Genomic DNA, 15723 nt, shown 5'->3' with positions numbered 1-15723 from the left:
TCTTTCATAGTTAAGACTCAGATTGGTTAAGACGTTGAAAATCGCTATATGCCACTTGGGAGCAGATACCAGTGAAGCTGTCATGATTCTCTCTTGCTTCTTGGAGCTTTGCACACTGTAATTAATACAGACCCGGTTCCATCGTGTAAAACGATTCCTTTGGCTCCACTGGGGGTTGCAACCATGCCAATTCGTAGGATCGATGTGACTGCACTTTAATCAATAAAGAAATGCTACGATATGGCAAACAGAATAATACAGGCCAAGCATGAAACCAATTGAGGTTTAAATATGATCAGGTAGAATGTGTACAGCCGTTAAGAGTTAAACATGCCCTGAGAGTTACATTTTGGAATCGGTTTTGTCGTATTGATCGGCACTGATGTTCTCCTGTCTGAAATGTATTATTCATTACTCAGGTCCGATTTTCCAAACGCCTGCTTGACGGTGCGACCCTCGAAATGGTCCACACTTACTTAATTTAGAAGACCGGATTTTCCGCTTCGGTCGACAAGGCGCACCTTCAATGAGTGGCCTATTTTAAAACTGTTTACATATGTAATGCGCACTGCCTTATAAGGCGCATCGAATAGAAGCTTAAATAGTGGCTGCGGTTGCGCGATGCATCCAATAGATGGAGCTACGCTAAAGGGAATACAATACAATACAGCTTTATTTATATAGAGCCTTCACAACCACTGCAGCTGTAGCAAAGCCAAGAGAACTGGTCACAAACACAGACGTACAAGAAACATATAAAGACAAACGGCATTACAAAACAATGAATGAAAGACAAAAGTTATGAAGGCAATTGAATCAACTCATTCAATTGATTCTTCCTTCCTTTAGTCAGTAGTTTGGGTATCATCTTCGTTTCATTGTGGCTGCGCGGAGCTCACAAAGTACTCGTCTGAGTATTTGTTGGCGAATGCACAATGTCAATTAGTGTGGGGCCGAACCATATTAGGTTACAATTGTTTCCTGCTAATAATGACCACCAGATGGCAAAGAAACACTAACAGGGAAATAACTCAATGAGCAATATAAAGAGACTGTAACACCATACGTAAAGCCCATTACGGGGCGCACTGTCGGCTTTTGGGAAAATTAACTGCTTTTAGGTGCGCCTTATCGTGCGGAGAATTCAGTACTTCCCAACGTGCACGCTGTTCTGTGTATGTAATCGCGTGAAATTAATTGCCTCGCCGGTGGCCGAATTGACCTCTCGCCCATGTATCCATAGCCCCTGCGCAATTTGTTAACCATCAAGCCCTTTTGCCTCATTTGTGCATCTCCTTTGCTCATAATGAGCATAATAACGCACTCGCCCCAAGTCTCCTGGTGCTTTTGGCCAGACTGTCCAGCTGTGAAAGTGAACCATACGAGTGGTTTTCCTCACACACACACACTGCTGCACAGCCTTCCTTCACTCCTCTTAAATAGCTGATAGGTCAGGAAAAGTGTGATATGCTTTCCACTCAATTCCTTGGTACCTCTCTTCCCTCCACACATTCAAACGTCATGCATCCTCCCAACGCCGCGGCCATTTTTTTATCCGTACGGCTGAAATGGTCATTTGAACAAATAGCACGCCATTATCGTCGGTGCCTGTTAATAGCCAAATCCGAGAACCCGTGTTGGCGTTGTCGTCGTCATGGCAGCTCGATGAATAGCAGAAGCCCTTTTGTGAAACTGTGCCCGGTGACTTACAGTGTAACATGTGTGCCGATATTAATGGTGGGTTATTAATAGCAAATGCCATTAAGAGTTGCAATGAAAATCCTGTTTTATGGCCCTGATGTGGTTGAATTGTTTTATTTAAAACTGATAATTGTGCCCCCCCCCCACACACACAGATCACAGGTTTCCTAGCTTTTTTCTTTCTTTTTTTTTTTTGTATGTACGGTCCAAATACCTGAAGCATCAGCAATTGCGGCACACATAACACACCCTTGTTATTGTGTTGATGAAATCAGCCTGTTTGAGAACACAAACTGCTCAAAAAGGTTAGCTGGGAGTGGCTCCAAAGTCTAAACAAGACCCGATAAAAACATTTTTTTCTCGTTACCACTGATACATCTCAATTGAGAAACATCTTAACATCAAATTTATTTGTAAATAAACAATAGAAACTTTTTTTTCTTTCATGAAATGCGCAATTTCAGTCTCTAAAATGTGACAGATGTAAATGTTTGGCTTCGACATGCAAGAGGAAGATCAATTTGAAAATATAAATGCTAAAAAATATTTTAAAAATCACATTTGCTGTTGTTTGTTGTGGTTCATCCGATTTGGAGAAGCATGCAGAAGTGATCAGTCAATCATGCTCTGCAGTGATTATTCAATTAGAACATTTTCACAGAAAGGCCTCTTTAAACAGGATCACCGTATGCCGGGTGGGATATTGAGGCAGAGCGCTGATTGCAATTACCGATGCTTTATGGACAAAATAATAAGAGATGATTTCTTTCGCAGCCGATGCGTCTATAAATAAAAATCACCGTTGTTTAGCTTTTTGATCTCTTGGATTCAAGTGAGATTATGTAAGGGTCCCTAAACCGACTCTTGCGCAACAGTCATTTCTGCCAGCGCTGCCCTGATTAATTCATCAGAAACTACAAAGTGAATTATTAACCAATCTTACAATGTTGTCTCCATTTTTTTTAATGCAATACACGTTTCACGCTTTTTAAATTATGACAAGTAGACATTGTGAAGGTCTTGTACGAGCAGTCCTGAATTGCTGGTGATGTTTTATGCATAGCCGAGACCTGCGCGTTGGAGAGTGTTTACGTGTGGCATGGAGAGAACAGAATGTTCAGCCCTGCTGCCCACTCTTCATTTCATTCTCGGGTCCAAATCATTGCTCGTGTTGGTCTTCCTGAAGAGATGACCGGGGTGGCCACTCCTGTTTTGCATGGCACCGGGGGGCTCGACTCCCCCACCGACATGACATCCTGTCAATCTGCCAAGCAAAGGCTGGGAAAAAAAAGAGCAATCTTTTATCAGACTTGCAGAGTTTCCGACTTGATCAAAGTCCACTCATTTCCTGAACTCTTCCTTTTCACTCCTAAAATGTCTTGTTGCCGGGCAACATGAAGTTTTTCAGACGAGCTCTCAGCAGTGTTTTGCTCCCCTCTGCCAAAGTTGAATGGTGTAAATCTGCCAGGAAATCCACGGAACATATGTGACGACGTTCGAGCGTCTCTTCCATTGACAGCTCCCCCCCTGCTTATCTGTGCTTGTCTTTCCTCTCTGTGAAGTGACACCCAACATCCGTGTGTTTGTGTGCACTTTTACTCTTGTGAATGTGCTCGAGATCCTGTCGCATGGCCATTTGGTGGCCCCGTGTATCGGTGCGTTTTTATTATTTTTTTTAATGAGACAACATCCACTCTCCATTATCGCTTTTAAGACCTTGTCTCAAAAATGCAAATATTATTTCTTTTACTCCACAAGACGTACTTGTATGTCTTTTTAAAATTAGGCCCCGCCTACCAAGGACGTACTTATACGTCCAAGTCTTTTTTTTGTGTCATAAAGAGGAGGAGGGTCTGATGCAATCTGTGAATGAGAATAGGCCATTTGCATTGTAAATCATGTCGAAAAAGCAACCAGTAGGTGGCAGTGGTGCCTCACATGCTTGAAATGCATGCTTTTACGAAAAGCTCTTTTTCTCTGTTTTTTTGCCCAGAGATCGCCATTTTCATGAAACTTAGCCATTTTGTAATGCCGATTGCTGAAGAATGGAAAAAGATACAAATATTTTTTTTTCTGCTGAAAGAAGAGAGTCCAAACTTTATTTTGGTAGGCTCCATGTTTATATAGCATTAGAACCAAATATTCTGTTGCAAGATGAGTCAAAATCCAGTAAAACACTGGGATTGAGGGCGTTGCTCCAGTGAAAATGGCTGGGATTGAATGAGTTAAATTACATGGCAACCCTTTCATGCGCCCTGTAACCTGATGACATGATCAGCTGTCCACTGTAGTAACCGCTGTCCCTCAAAGGGTTCATTGAGCTTGTGGCCGAAGATCTGAAGTATCTTCTAAGCACACCGTGTACCTCATAAAGTGTACCGTGAAAGTATCTAACCATGTTTCCAACGTCTTTTCGAGTTTGAGAGGAACATACATGTCAAGCTGTCCTCCCTCATCCACGAGTTGACTCAATGTGTGCGGAGATTGGTGGTGCGGGCGTACGCTGACAGAATTAGGCCCCGGGGATGTTTTCTTTAAGCTCTGCTCCGCCTTCGTGTTTAATATGAGCTGGCACCTACACATTCAATGCTGTGGACTGATTCGGGCTCCGTCGAGCCGGGGCTGGGAGGAACCAGGGAATGAGTAGCGCTTGGCGTTGGTGTTTGATGAACGCAGATAGGTTGAGACACGGAAGTCGTACCTGCAGCATCGCGCCACGTTGATTCGTGCACCTGGTTTGGACCGCGCTCGTCTTCCACGGGAGGATGAATCTGTCACAATGTCCATTAGGGTTGTTACTCCTCTGACATCCATGAAAGCAGTCAGGGTTTCCCATCATGTGTTGGCAGAGCATGAAACCCACACTGGCATGCACAGCCTAATATGACACATCAGATTAGCCTACTCGAATTCCTCTCTCTTCTCCTGCCGCCATCCACTCTTGTGTTGACTGCGAACATGTCCAAACTTTTTTCACCATCCTTGTGACCGGTGTAAGGAATGATGCAGACCAACTTTCTGAAGGGGTTGAGATTTGAGATCATTCGGTGAGTGCTTTTTGGGGTTCATTTCATGACAATCGTCACCTGAGATGGACCAGGTACAGTCCATCTCAGGTGACTCTACTTTTCAAGACAATTGAAGTATTTTCCCTTGAGGAAGCAACGGATCAGAATTTTTTTTTTTTTGTGTGTGTCTAAGTGGCAACTTCACCGCAGTCAAGTATGTGCCGGTTAACAGAAGCTGACGGCGTTGAGCGAAAGCTACTATGCGATCCAAGAAAATTCAATGCAGCTCAGCTTACCTTGTGGCTTTTCCCTGCATGATCACGGATCTTCGTTCAATTTAGCTGATCATTTGCTGTGAGGTACATTTAGAAATGTGCGGATTAGGACAAAACCACTGAAAAATGGAACTTTGGCATTTAAAAAACAAACAAACAACCGAGGGATGGCTATGTGAGTCTTTTGTTAGCTACTTGCCCCCCCCCCCACCCCTGGGTATTCTTTTGACTTGTCCATATTGCCTATCTTGTTGCTGCACTCCAATTCGAGAAAAAGAACGATAGAGTCTTGTTGATTGAATTCGAGCATTTTACGTAATTCATAAGAAGCAGAAAGTAGCATGCAAGCTAACCCCGTAAGAGCTATTATTGTTTTATTCCTGCGCTACCCTCCAGTAACTCTGGTGAGAACCGCGTCACTGTTGTTGATGAAGTAGTTTCCAGCTCAACCCCCCCCCCACGTAAATACCTGCAAGTTCAATGATGTCTCCCGGGCCTTTTGGTGTCCCATTTATTCATGTTCCACAACCCCAGCACAACAAACGGTACTTTGAAGAGCATCTTTTTTTTTGGTCGGCTCAATGAAGTGTCCTTGGGATTTGGATTTGAGATCAAAAGCAAAGCAGTAGTTTCAATTTCAATTCAACTCACGAGGGCTGTTTGTCCCAGTAAAACGGAGCGTTGCCCAGGCTTTGTTCTAAGCCGTTGCTGGACTACGATTAGCCATGCTAGCACGGGCCATGTGGCTCCATGCCGCTTGCCTGCAGTCGTTCGTTCTCGCCATGAAGGACTTTTCTTCCTGCATCAGCAAGCAAATGGCAAAATAACCATAGCCATGTTTTATTTCTTGTTACAGTAGTGAATCCAGGCCAGTGGAGTTTGTCGTTAAAAATCCAAAAATTCACGTGCTGTAAGTGTAAAAAAATAATATTAAAAATAAACACTGCACTTGTTTTGATAAAGCTGTTTTGATGTGAAATGGCGTTCATTTTTTTTTTAACTGTTCTGATCGTCATCATTTTTTCGAGCTTCTGGCAGAGACCAATCAATTTTGAACTTTAGAATTTAGAAATGTTTATTTAGAAGTTCTTTCATAAAGACAATTCATGCATTGTACAGATTCATTAAACAGGGACAGTAAATCCTATCAATGGATAACTTCTCTATTTAATCTGAGTTGAATTGTTTCCTATGTAATTCCAATTTCTTTCGACGGTGAATTTTTGATTTGATCGCGGCGTAAGCGTCAAAATTATTTTCAAAAATATTAAATAAAATTAAAATGTGAACTCCTGAAATCAATTTTGTTTTAAAATGCATCCAGACATGCATTTCAGATTGTGGTCAGGTTCAGATCACGTTCTCTTTTGTGGATGTGAGAGTTACGGAAATGCATCTTTCCACATGCCTCTTTCTTACTAACCACCTCTCGGCTGTGCCCGTCTAAAGGATGCCAAGTTTGTGGAGGAGAGGCGGAAGCAGCTGCAGTGTTACCTTCGTATGGTCATGAACAAAGTCATCCAGACGTTGCCGGACTTCACGGCCTGTCCCACCAAGGAGACCCTGCTGTCTCTGCTGCCTTTCTGTCTGTAAGTGGACACACGCGCACACACAACCCGCAATGTTGCCATGAACCAAATGCTCCACTCTATCGCCAACACATGCTCATCGTCACACATGCCACGTACGACTGTAGAAATGCTGACATCTCACTTTAACGCTAAAACAAAAGCAGTGATGCAGACTTGTCATGCGTTGTTGAAGTCGCCCGCATCATCGTTTGTATTTTAATCCTTCCAGGGACAGCAGTTGTTACTACAGTGGACATCTTATCATATTATCAGGTTACAAGGGTTAAAATAAAGTGTCATGTTACTGTTCTTTAAGCATTAATGGGTCCCTTGAAAGGTGCTTTCAAATCCATAAGCTGTTATTGTCGTTATTATTCACAATTAACGACAGGCATTTGAAAAATGAACCACACCGTCAAATGCGATTTGTGCCACACACATTGGGCTTTTTAAACCCCCCCCCCCCCCCCGAAATGTCATACAAGTGTTAAATGACAACAAAACGCTGTATTTACCACTTGAATTAAAAGTGATTATGTGTATGTTTCCCCTCATAGCCATTAACACCCCTGAAGTCTTTTTGAATGTTTCACAAAAAACAAAAAAACAACAACAACAAAAAAAAAGCCAAACAAAAGGCCAAATGCACCCTGTGGATCTGATCGATGTTTTGCTTTTTGTTGCTGAATATTTATCGGCTCCTGTCTGACCTTCTGAGAAAATGCATCTTTGGACAAAACATCAGATAAAGAAGATGAATGTTTTAATATCTCGGGTTCAGTTCCCCTTGAATGTTCGCTGAACTAAAGGCATGTCAGGTCTTACACAAAACACCAAATTAACATTCAACTGGAATTTGTTAGAGTTGTTCCTTTTGGGGTGGGGGCTGGGGGTTTCCGAGCCACTCTACCACAGTTTCTCTCTTCATTTGTGGCTAACAAATTGGTCTGTGGCGGGTAAAGAAGAGACCTGTAGGTTTTTAATTAAAATCAATGCATCGTTGTAAAAATATGAAAATTAAAATGAGAGCTAGCAATTAAACCAAATGCATGACTCTATTATTCTCTAATCGAATGGAAATGGGCCCAAAGGCCCCTCTCAACAGTCAAAGCACATTATCTTATCCCAACGAGAGGCTCTGTAATTATAATTCATATCTAAAAGTTGAAATCAAAATGTTTCTTGGTTGCACACGTACCCACAAAATGTATTCGCGGTCGCCTAGCTGGGCTGCTATTGTGGCGTCCTACCATGGCGGTTGAAGCGCATTTTGGAACAAATGAATATCTTGGCGATCAGTGACGTGATTGGAGGCGGGCCCATTAGCATTAGCGTCTAGCTATGTTGCGCTACCGATGGCCTCAGAGTTTCACAATAGGTGTGGGTCGCATGTACATTCGATGTTTCAAAGCTTTTTTTCTCGCCACGGTTTCTTCTTCTATTTATTGACCTCTGGATGCTGCCCTCTCATGGGTAAGCCTTGCTACTGCAGCAGAGGAGATTCACAATTGTGTCCAAATGCGTATGTGTGCAGATCGCTGAAGACATGTGGAACAAGCAACCTGCACAGGTGGTGAGATTGAGTCTCAATGTCACCTGAGGCAAAGTTCAACTCAAAGAAATGCACCGACAGATTTTCGAGAAAGCCTTGAGAAATTGCCCAAAAAGGAGCTTACTTTTCAAAAGGGGTGTACTCCTTTATTTGAAGCACTATACATCACGGGGCCAATTAATCACTGTAAACACAAGCGCAAACCATACAAGCATAAATCGGAGCGGCAAATTACACTTTTTGATTTATCATATCTTGGATAAAATATTGAAATATGCCGGCAGACTTTTGAACTTCTTTTTTTTTTTTTTTTTTTTTTTTTGCCTTGTGGGTTCTCAAGCTTGTGCTGGTTGTCGTTGCATTTCGACACGATACTGACTTGAATACTGAGCAGGCTTTGCCAGGCTTTATTGAAATGTTATTCATTTGACTGCAGGGGAACATAATTAGAGCAAGCAGGTACACACGCACACACACACACACACGCAAGCCGCAATCTAATTGATTGTCTTGACAGGAAGAGTTTGCAAATGGTACATGCCGGATAAACTATTCCATCTCCTCCACTTTTTCTCTTTCTTGCCCATTCACACACACACACGCTTGCCTAATTTGGCACAATAAAAGGTTACATCCTGATTCTGGAGTCAAACTGCCCCCAAACTGCTCTTGACAGCAAAATAAAGGTCCTCAACACTTTGTTTTCCCCCGAGGCAGCAAGTCAATAAGGCGGGAACTAAGACTGGAAGAGAGAGTGTGTATTTTGTCTTCTGAATAAACCATAAACGCGTCGTTGTCGAGTTGCATACCAACCGCTAAGTAAAGCCGAGGAGAGGTTGCTGGGCCTGACAAGTGATGAAAACATGGGATTATACAGTGTCCAAAAATAAGGGTTATTCATCAATTCCCATTCTTAACTGTCATACGAATGAAAAAATAGAATAATATCAATTATAATTTCATTGTAGCGGTAACCAATCACGTGACCGAGAAGCGAGCCTTGACCCGCGTCGAGAGTGATATACTGTTGACGGATGTCATAGAGAATCCGGTAATTTTTCAAAATAAAACATCTTTCGGATTCCAAAATGAATAAAAAGGAAGTAGTTTAAGTTATTTATTCTTTCTGTGTGGCCCGGTACCAAATGACCCACGGACCAGTACCAGTCCCCGGCCCGGGGGTTGGGGACCACTGGTCTAAGATATGCCGACGTTCCACATGACGGACAATTTAGAGTGTTCCATTAACCTGCCATGCATGTTTTTGGAATGTGGGAGGAAACCGGAGCACCCGGAGAAAACCCACGCAGGCACGGGGTGCAAGCTCCACACAGGTAGGCCGCAGCCAGAATCGAACCCTGCACTTATACACTGTGAGGTCGACGCGCTAACCAGTCGCCCACCGGGCCGCTTATAATATAGTGCGCCCTGTCTATAAAAAGCGTTTCAAATAGGGTATTCATTGAAGGGGCGCCTTATACTCTGAAGTGCCTTATAGTGCGGAAAATACGGTAATACAAAACATAACATTTGGTACCTGGGGTGACATACCTGGGGTGACCTGTAGAAAATAAATAAATCAGAAGTGTTTTTTGTTTTCCTTGTGCAAATGGTAGTTAAAAGGCTATACAGGGATGCACTGAAAATAACTTTCTGCTTTTCATTTTCCTTTGAATACGTGGACCTCCTTGTACGGTTGTTTGTTGCTGCCATTTCAACATTCACAGCGTTCCCTTTGCCAAAGCAGTACTTGAACTTCTGTTTGCGTCATCGCGCGCGGCAGGTGAAGAGGTGACCGCTCGAGTTGCCGTGTAGAGCGGTGAGCCAAGGCACTGACAACGTGCTTCACTAACTCCCCGTCCTGGCTTTTCACTGCCGTCTTTTATCCTCAGAGTCATCTGATACTCGTTGGGGATCAAGGCTCACTTGTAGTCACAAACGACGACGGCGCTGATATCATTGCTGCAGGGAGGTTCTATTCGCCAAAGAGAAAAAAAACTGATAAGCAGCTGAAATCAGCAAACATGAGCATGCCTGGCCAAGCATCTCATGATGTGTCATTATCTCATCTATCATATGAACATGATGTGTTTCATGAAACAGTTGTGAAACCTCAAATGGGTATCATGATTCAGAACAGGTTTTCTGCACAGTTTTTGACGAAAGTTAAGATTTTTTTTTTAAAAAGTGTCCAGGCAGGAGAGGAATGATTGACTCCAGCAGATGCGGCATCATTTGTTTGTTTGAATAACAAGCCTCAGCAGATGTTTTGGATTCTCTTTTCGCATTTTAGGGATGCGCCCCAGACCAGCGACGGCGGACCCAAGACTCCCCGCTCCAAAACTTCATCCCGCTTCCCAAGACTGGGCCGCGGCCAGCACCAGGAAGCCAGACCGGAACCCCAAAGTGGCGACCTTTAACACACCAAGACCGTTTATTTGTCTTTGACGTTTTCATGATGTCCAGGTCAGCAGCCCACCTGTGTCCAACCGCTGCCGTGAAGACTTTGAGGGCATCCGACATGACTTTATGGCCAACTGTCAGCCAAAGCGATGGCAGCGTATTTAAATATAGGAGATGCCAAGAGGCTGGACCAAATCACACCGTACCTCTTACCTCACTAAGAGACAAACTGAACTGCCATTCTGAGATGCTGGCTTTTATTTCTTACTATGCTCCTTTCTGTAGTAAAAGTGTGTGTAGTCACAGTGCCTACAGTGTATATTACAGCTGTGTTGATAGCTGATCTATAGCAAGTGATTGATTCAGTCTGGGGACTCGTCTGCTTTATGGTGCCATTACATTTGAGCTAATCACGACTCCCAATCGGCCAGAACGTTGGCCAAGTGCTTGGGCACTCACAGTTGGGACTGTGAAGATTGTCTGCCTCCCCAAATTTGTTTCGTTTGGTTCACGTGAACGGTTGTTTGTGTCTATGTGCCCTACGATTGGTCGGCGAAGGAAGACCGCGCCCCAAAAGTCAGCTGGCTTTTGGCTCCAGCTCGCCCGTGACCCAAAATGAGGACAAGCAATGTCGACAATGAACAATCTCTGGTGTGGACCACCAGGTAATGTATTCTTCTTTGTGTTTCCTTCCCATGTTTTATGAGGGCGGGGCATTATGCATCATAATGTCCAACAATTATCATACTCAAGGATTTGGGTTGTACACCACTGACTCAACACATAACGCATCATCAGAGCTAAGAATAGTTCCCATTGAATTGCAGGTTGATGCCACTACAGAAATGCCTTGTTTAAGGATTAGGGCTCATGTTTCCGAGAAGGATTTAACACAGCGGCGCATTGCAAATGAATGTCGTAACAAAGACTAAACACTTGAAATGAAGCAGAGCTGCTCGTGAAGAGTGCAAGGAGAACGTGTTGCGAGCCACCAAGTGTGGATAATAGGGGCTCATGCATATGCAGAGCTCTCCCCAGGATGGGTACCAGGTTCCGGGTCCACGAGTGCCCGATCGTTTTCTGCAAATTCTACTCGTCAAAACTTTGAGCTGAGGGTCACTTGTGATTTTTCTTTTTTTAAACCCTGGATGGAGGTGAAAAAACAAAACGAGCTGCTTCTTTGATGCAAAGTGTCACTTTTGGTTTCAAGAGACTTCACTTTGACTTGGTTGCTCAATAAAGATAAATCCCATTGGAATGAATGGTTTTTGTATTTTTTTAACCCCGTAAGCCCTCACATTTGACAATATTTGTTTTGAGCTAAAAGAAAAGCACATGATGTGTTTTCTACTTTCCAGAGAGTCAAACAGTAGAATTATTGACATTTTGAGTGACGGCATATTTCCAAAAGAATTTACCACAGTCTTCTTCCACCATGTCAAGGATTCATCAGCTCTTGCCCCCAGCATTTAAAGGAGGAGCTGAAACAAATTTTTGAAATGCTGCTCCAGCTTTTATGGGTGGTGCAAATACCATCGCTTAGTCTAGCCCACCTCTGCGCAGATTTACACCACGTATGAAAATAGAACTCGTCATCTGATAAAACCAAGTTGAGTTTACCATACCTACAGTGAAGCATGGTGGTAGTGGCACTGTTTTTCTTAAGCTGGAACACCGGCTTTAGTGGAGTTGGTCAGTGGATCGTGAATGGTCAAAATAAAACACCTAAAAAATAAAGTTAAAATCATAGTGGGAATGAAGATGATAATTGCAACTGAGTCATGCATGGGAGCTTTTTTTAATCAGGATCTTTGGTTGTAAATCATACGAAAGGTTACACACGATGTCAAAGAGAAAGCGCTTGCTGCATCATGGCAAAAAGTACAGTAAAGGTCACCCCAATCAAATCCTTCTTTGCAATTCTATAAACGATCACGGTAAGTTTCTAAGTTTCCTTGCAAAGGGAGCTGCAAACCAGGCCCAAAATGAACTGCAGCAGGCAGAACGTTTCCATTCATGTGATCATTTTTTTTGAAACGCCGGAAACGACAACGAGCAAAAATAGTTTTCAAAAATACTGTATGGCAATGAATGATCTTGGGCTGACTCGTAGCCAGTCACAAGAAGGAGTCATGCCAACTCAACAATCACAACTCCTTTCAACTCTGCTTTTCCTGTGCATTTGGGTCATTTCAGTGCACTGTGACAAATAGCATTGTTAGCCTCTCCCACAGCAATTATTTCCACATGTAATTCCCTAATAAAGTGGCCTTAAGAATAGAAATGGCTCAGCCATCCCAGAAAAGCTGCTTGTCTGAAGTGCTGTATGTACTGTACTTTAACTCGCTATGAAAGAAGTGAAAAAAATGTTTTATTGCCTTTTTTTCAGTTATTAACTCTATTTAGTTTTGCAGCCCTTTTGACACTTGTTGCCATTTATGAAGTTGAACGTTTATTGTACTCAAGTTCTTGCTGTTGAAATCTAGACTCGGGGTGGCTAGTTTATGTGAAGTATGCCCCCTACTGGCCAGGTTTGGCTACTGCAATTAGGTGTGTGCACTCCTTGCAAGGGTCAAGCGTCAAAAGCAAGATGGCCGCCTCAGGTCTGGTGTGCATGGACTCAATGCAACAATGGAAAGCACATTGAAGCAGGCCTCTCGGCAAGAATTTTTTTGTTTTTTTTCCCTGCAACATTTTTTTACCTCATTTTCAAGCTTTGAAGATCAGGATAGTTTGGATATCATCAAGTCTTCCATCCAGCCACCACCTGTAACCCGTTTCCTGATTTCCTTGCATGAACAAACAAAAGGTGAATGAATGCATTGAATCCCTCCCGAGAGTTGTGCCGACATTTGTATGAACATACTGTATGCAACTGAAACATTGAAATTCTGGGAAAATGGCAGAACTACTGGCTCTTATACTGCTTGGCGCACTAACAACTTAAGTCTCATCAGATGCGATACAGAACAGAAAGGCTAATGAAAGCCACCCTGATTGTATCGAATTGTGACGTCACCTTTCAAATTTCTGATAGTTTTTTTGACATTGGAGTCGAGTCGAACAAAGCAAGTAAGGTTATACTCGTGAGTCTTTTCTGCGCTTGTGGACTTAATGGCCACAACGTGTACCATACACCTGCGTTGCTATTGATGTTCATCCTGTACTCGCATGCAGTTCTGCTGCGCGTGAATACGTGTGTTCTGTACTTTGTCACTTTGTGCATTCACCCATGAACAGGTACGCTGTCGTAGGCGCGTATGTTCAATACAGAAAGCAAGAGTGTGTCCTGCCTGCGTGTGCGTCAGCGCTCGCGTTTGAACACAATGCATAAATCTATAAAAATGGACGGATTCTGTAAATGACATCGCCGCCGCATCTGAAGCCCAGCGTGCATCTGCTTGCCTCTTCAGTCATTATTTATTCTTGACTGCTTCACAAAGCAGTCTCAGAGCTTTAATTTCAACCTCGCTGCCTTCATGTTAGGTTTCTGTAGGAGTTCCGGGGGCCGAGAAAATGACATGTCAAGACAAATTGATCAGTGGCTGCTGACCAGAAAATTGTGTTACAAGCTGGATTCAGGATGTTGTTGGCCACTGGGCACTAGAGACGGCAATTTGACTAAAAAGCCTCAATGGGTCTGACAGATTGACCATTTGCGGTTTAACAATTTTTGTTGACGTGAACAATTAAAAAATGGTCAATTCATAAAAAGTGTGTGTGCAAATTAATTCGTCGCACACAGACACGTCCGATCTTGGTGGAATCCCAACTTGTCATTTAACCCTATGCAGGTCTGCTCGCAGTTTCTTATGAATGTCCTTTGTGCAACTTGACTTGTCGCAGTCTTCTTCCGTCATGTCAAAGACAATCAGAATTTAAAGGGAATGATCGCGGCTGCTTCGATTGCCAGTGAAACAAGTTTGCACCAGCTTGTATGGGTTGTGCAAATACCATTACTTAGTCTAGCCCACCCCTGCGCAGATTTACACCACGCATGAAAATAGAACCCGTCGTCACATAAAACCAAGTTGAGATTTTTGGGTCGAATTCCAGCACGGCTCATCAACCCCCCCCCAAAAATACCATACCGACACTGAAGCATGGCGGTGGCGGCACTGTTTTTATAAAACTGGAACCCCGGCCTTTTTGGAGGTGGTCAGTGGTCTAAATAAAAATATAAAAAAAATAAAAGTTAAATGATGGTGTGACTGAAGAAGATAATTGAAACTGAGTCATGCACGGAAGCTTTTTTTAATCAGGATCTTAAGATGTCTGAGTTCAATAGGGTGTATTGATTAGCTATTATCCAAAAAATGATATGCAAAACTGAATCAGGAAAAGGTAGAACATGAACACAATGTGATTTATATTTTTTTCGCTGCATGTGACTTGAAACATGAGACGTATGTGACTTAAAATGTTGAACCCCCACCAGGCTTGGGGCAACAGATTTGCCATCTTGGATTGTTCTTGTCCATTCTTGTACCACTTTTTCCCTCCTCCTCGGGGACATCGAGCTTTAGCTTGGCTCTTTTTCCAGCACCGAATGTAATGATCGAGCTCTTAGTGTTGCGAAGGGGAACATCAAAGAGACGGGGGCTCCCGGTTTAAACAAGGTCACCGTATAAGCAGCTTCTCTCGCCGAACAATGCACAACGCTGGCTTGCATCGTAAAGCGTCCTCATTATCATGATAAAAAAGCGCAGTGATGTCTCGGGGAGCCAATAGAAATGTGGTGTACTGTCAAACCAAATTTTTGTATAGTTTTAGAAGAAAGATTTAACATTACATGCATATGTCATGTGCATTTCTATTAATTAGGTTTGACACGATCAGGATTTTGGATCCAATCAGCGAGTTAAGAAAATAAAAAGATGATATCCGATCACAATACAGACCAATTTATCTGGTCCATTTATATTTAAAAAAATAATTTACCGGATCGTCGACCCCTGCTATTCCCGGGGCATTGGGACCGGCCCAGCACACAAGTAGCCAAAATGATGTCCATTGAAATGTATTTGAGGAAAAAAGTAACAATTAAACCCTGAAAATTCTCCCCCCCTCCAAAAAAAACATTCAATACACAGAAGATTTTTAATTTATTAATTTTTTTTGCTTTGCTTTAATGGGCCCCATCAAATTGTTTGTTGGATCTGGCCCCCCGTGCTCAATTTTGACACCTGTGGTAGAGTTATTCGCTTGCCTTG

At 42.9% G+C, this 15723-nt stretch overlaps 1 protein-coding gene across 2 annotated transcripts in view; it reads left to right on the top strand.

Moving 5' to 3' along the window:
• Positions 1-11768, top strand: part of snx29 (sorting nexin 29) — an 89929-nt gene extending 78161 nt beyond the window's left edge. Inside the window, exons 20-22 of one of the 2 annotated variants that reach the window (XM_086138509.1) lie at positions 6434-6573; positions 10401-10573; positions 11069-11768. In XM_086138509.1, coding sequence (XP_085994635.1) covers positions 6434-6573; positions 10401-10527 — 267 coding nt within the window. In that variant the 3' untranslated portion in view covers positions 10528-10573; positions 11069-11768. Of the gene's footprint in view, positions 1-6433; positions 6574-10400 lie in introns of both variants that reach the window. The other variant, XM_086138508.1, reaches the window with a different exon arrangement.
• The last annotated feature ends 3955 nt before the right edge of the window (positions 11769-15723 follow it).

Source organism: Hippocampus guttulatus, chromosome 19 (assembly GCF_054856545.1).
Source record: "Hippocampus guttulatus isolate MCC_2025c chromosome 19, RoL_Hgut_1.0, whole genome shotgun sequence".
In the NCBI taxonomy this organism is placed as follows: Eukaryota; Metazoa; Chordata; class Actinopteri; order Syngnathiformes; family Syngnathidae; genus Hippocampus; species Hippocampus guttulatus.
The sequence above is the reverse complement of the archived record's forward strand: the minus strand, read 5'-3'. Positions and strand labels throughout refer to the sequence as shown.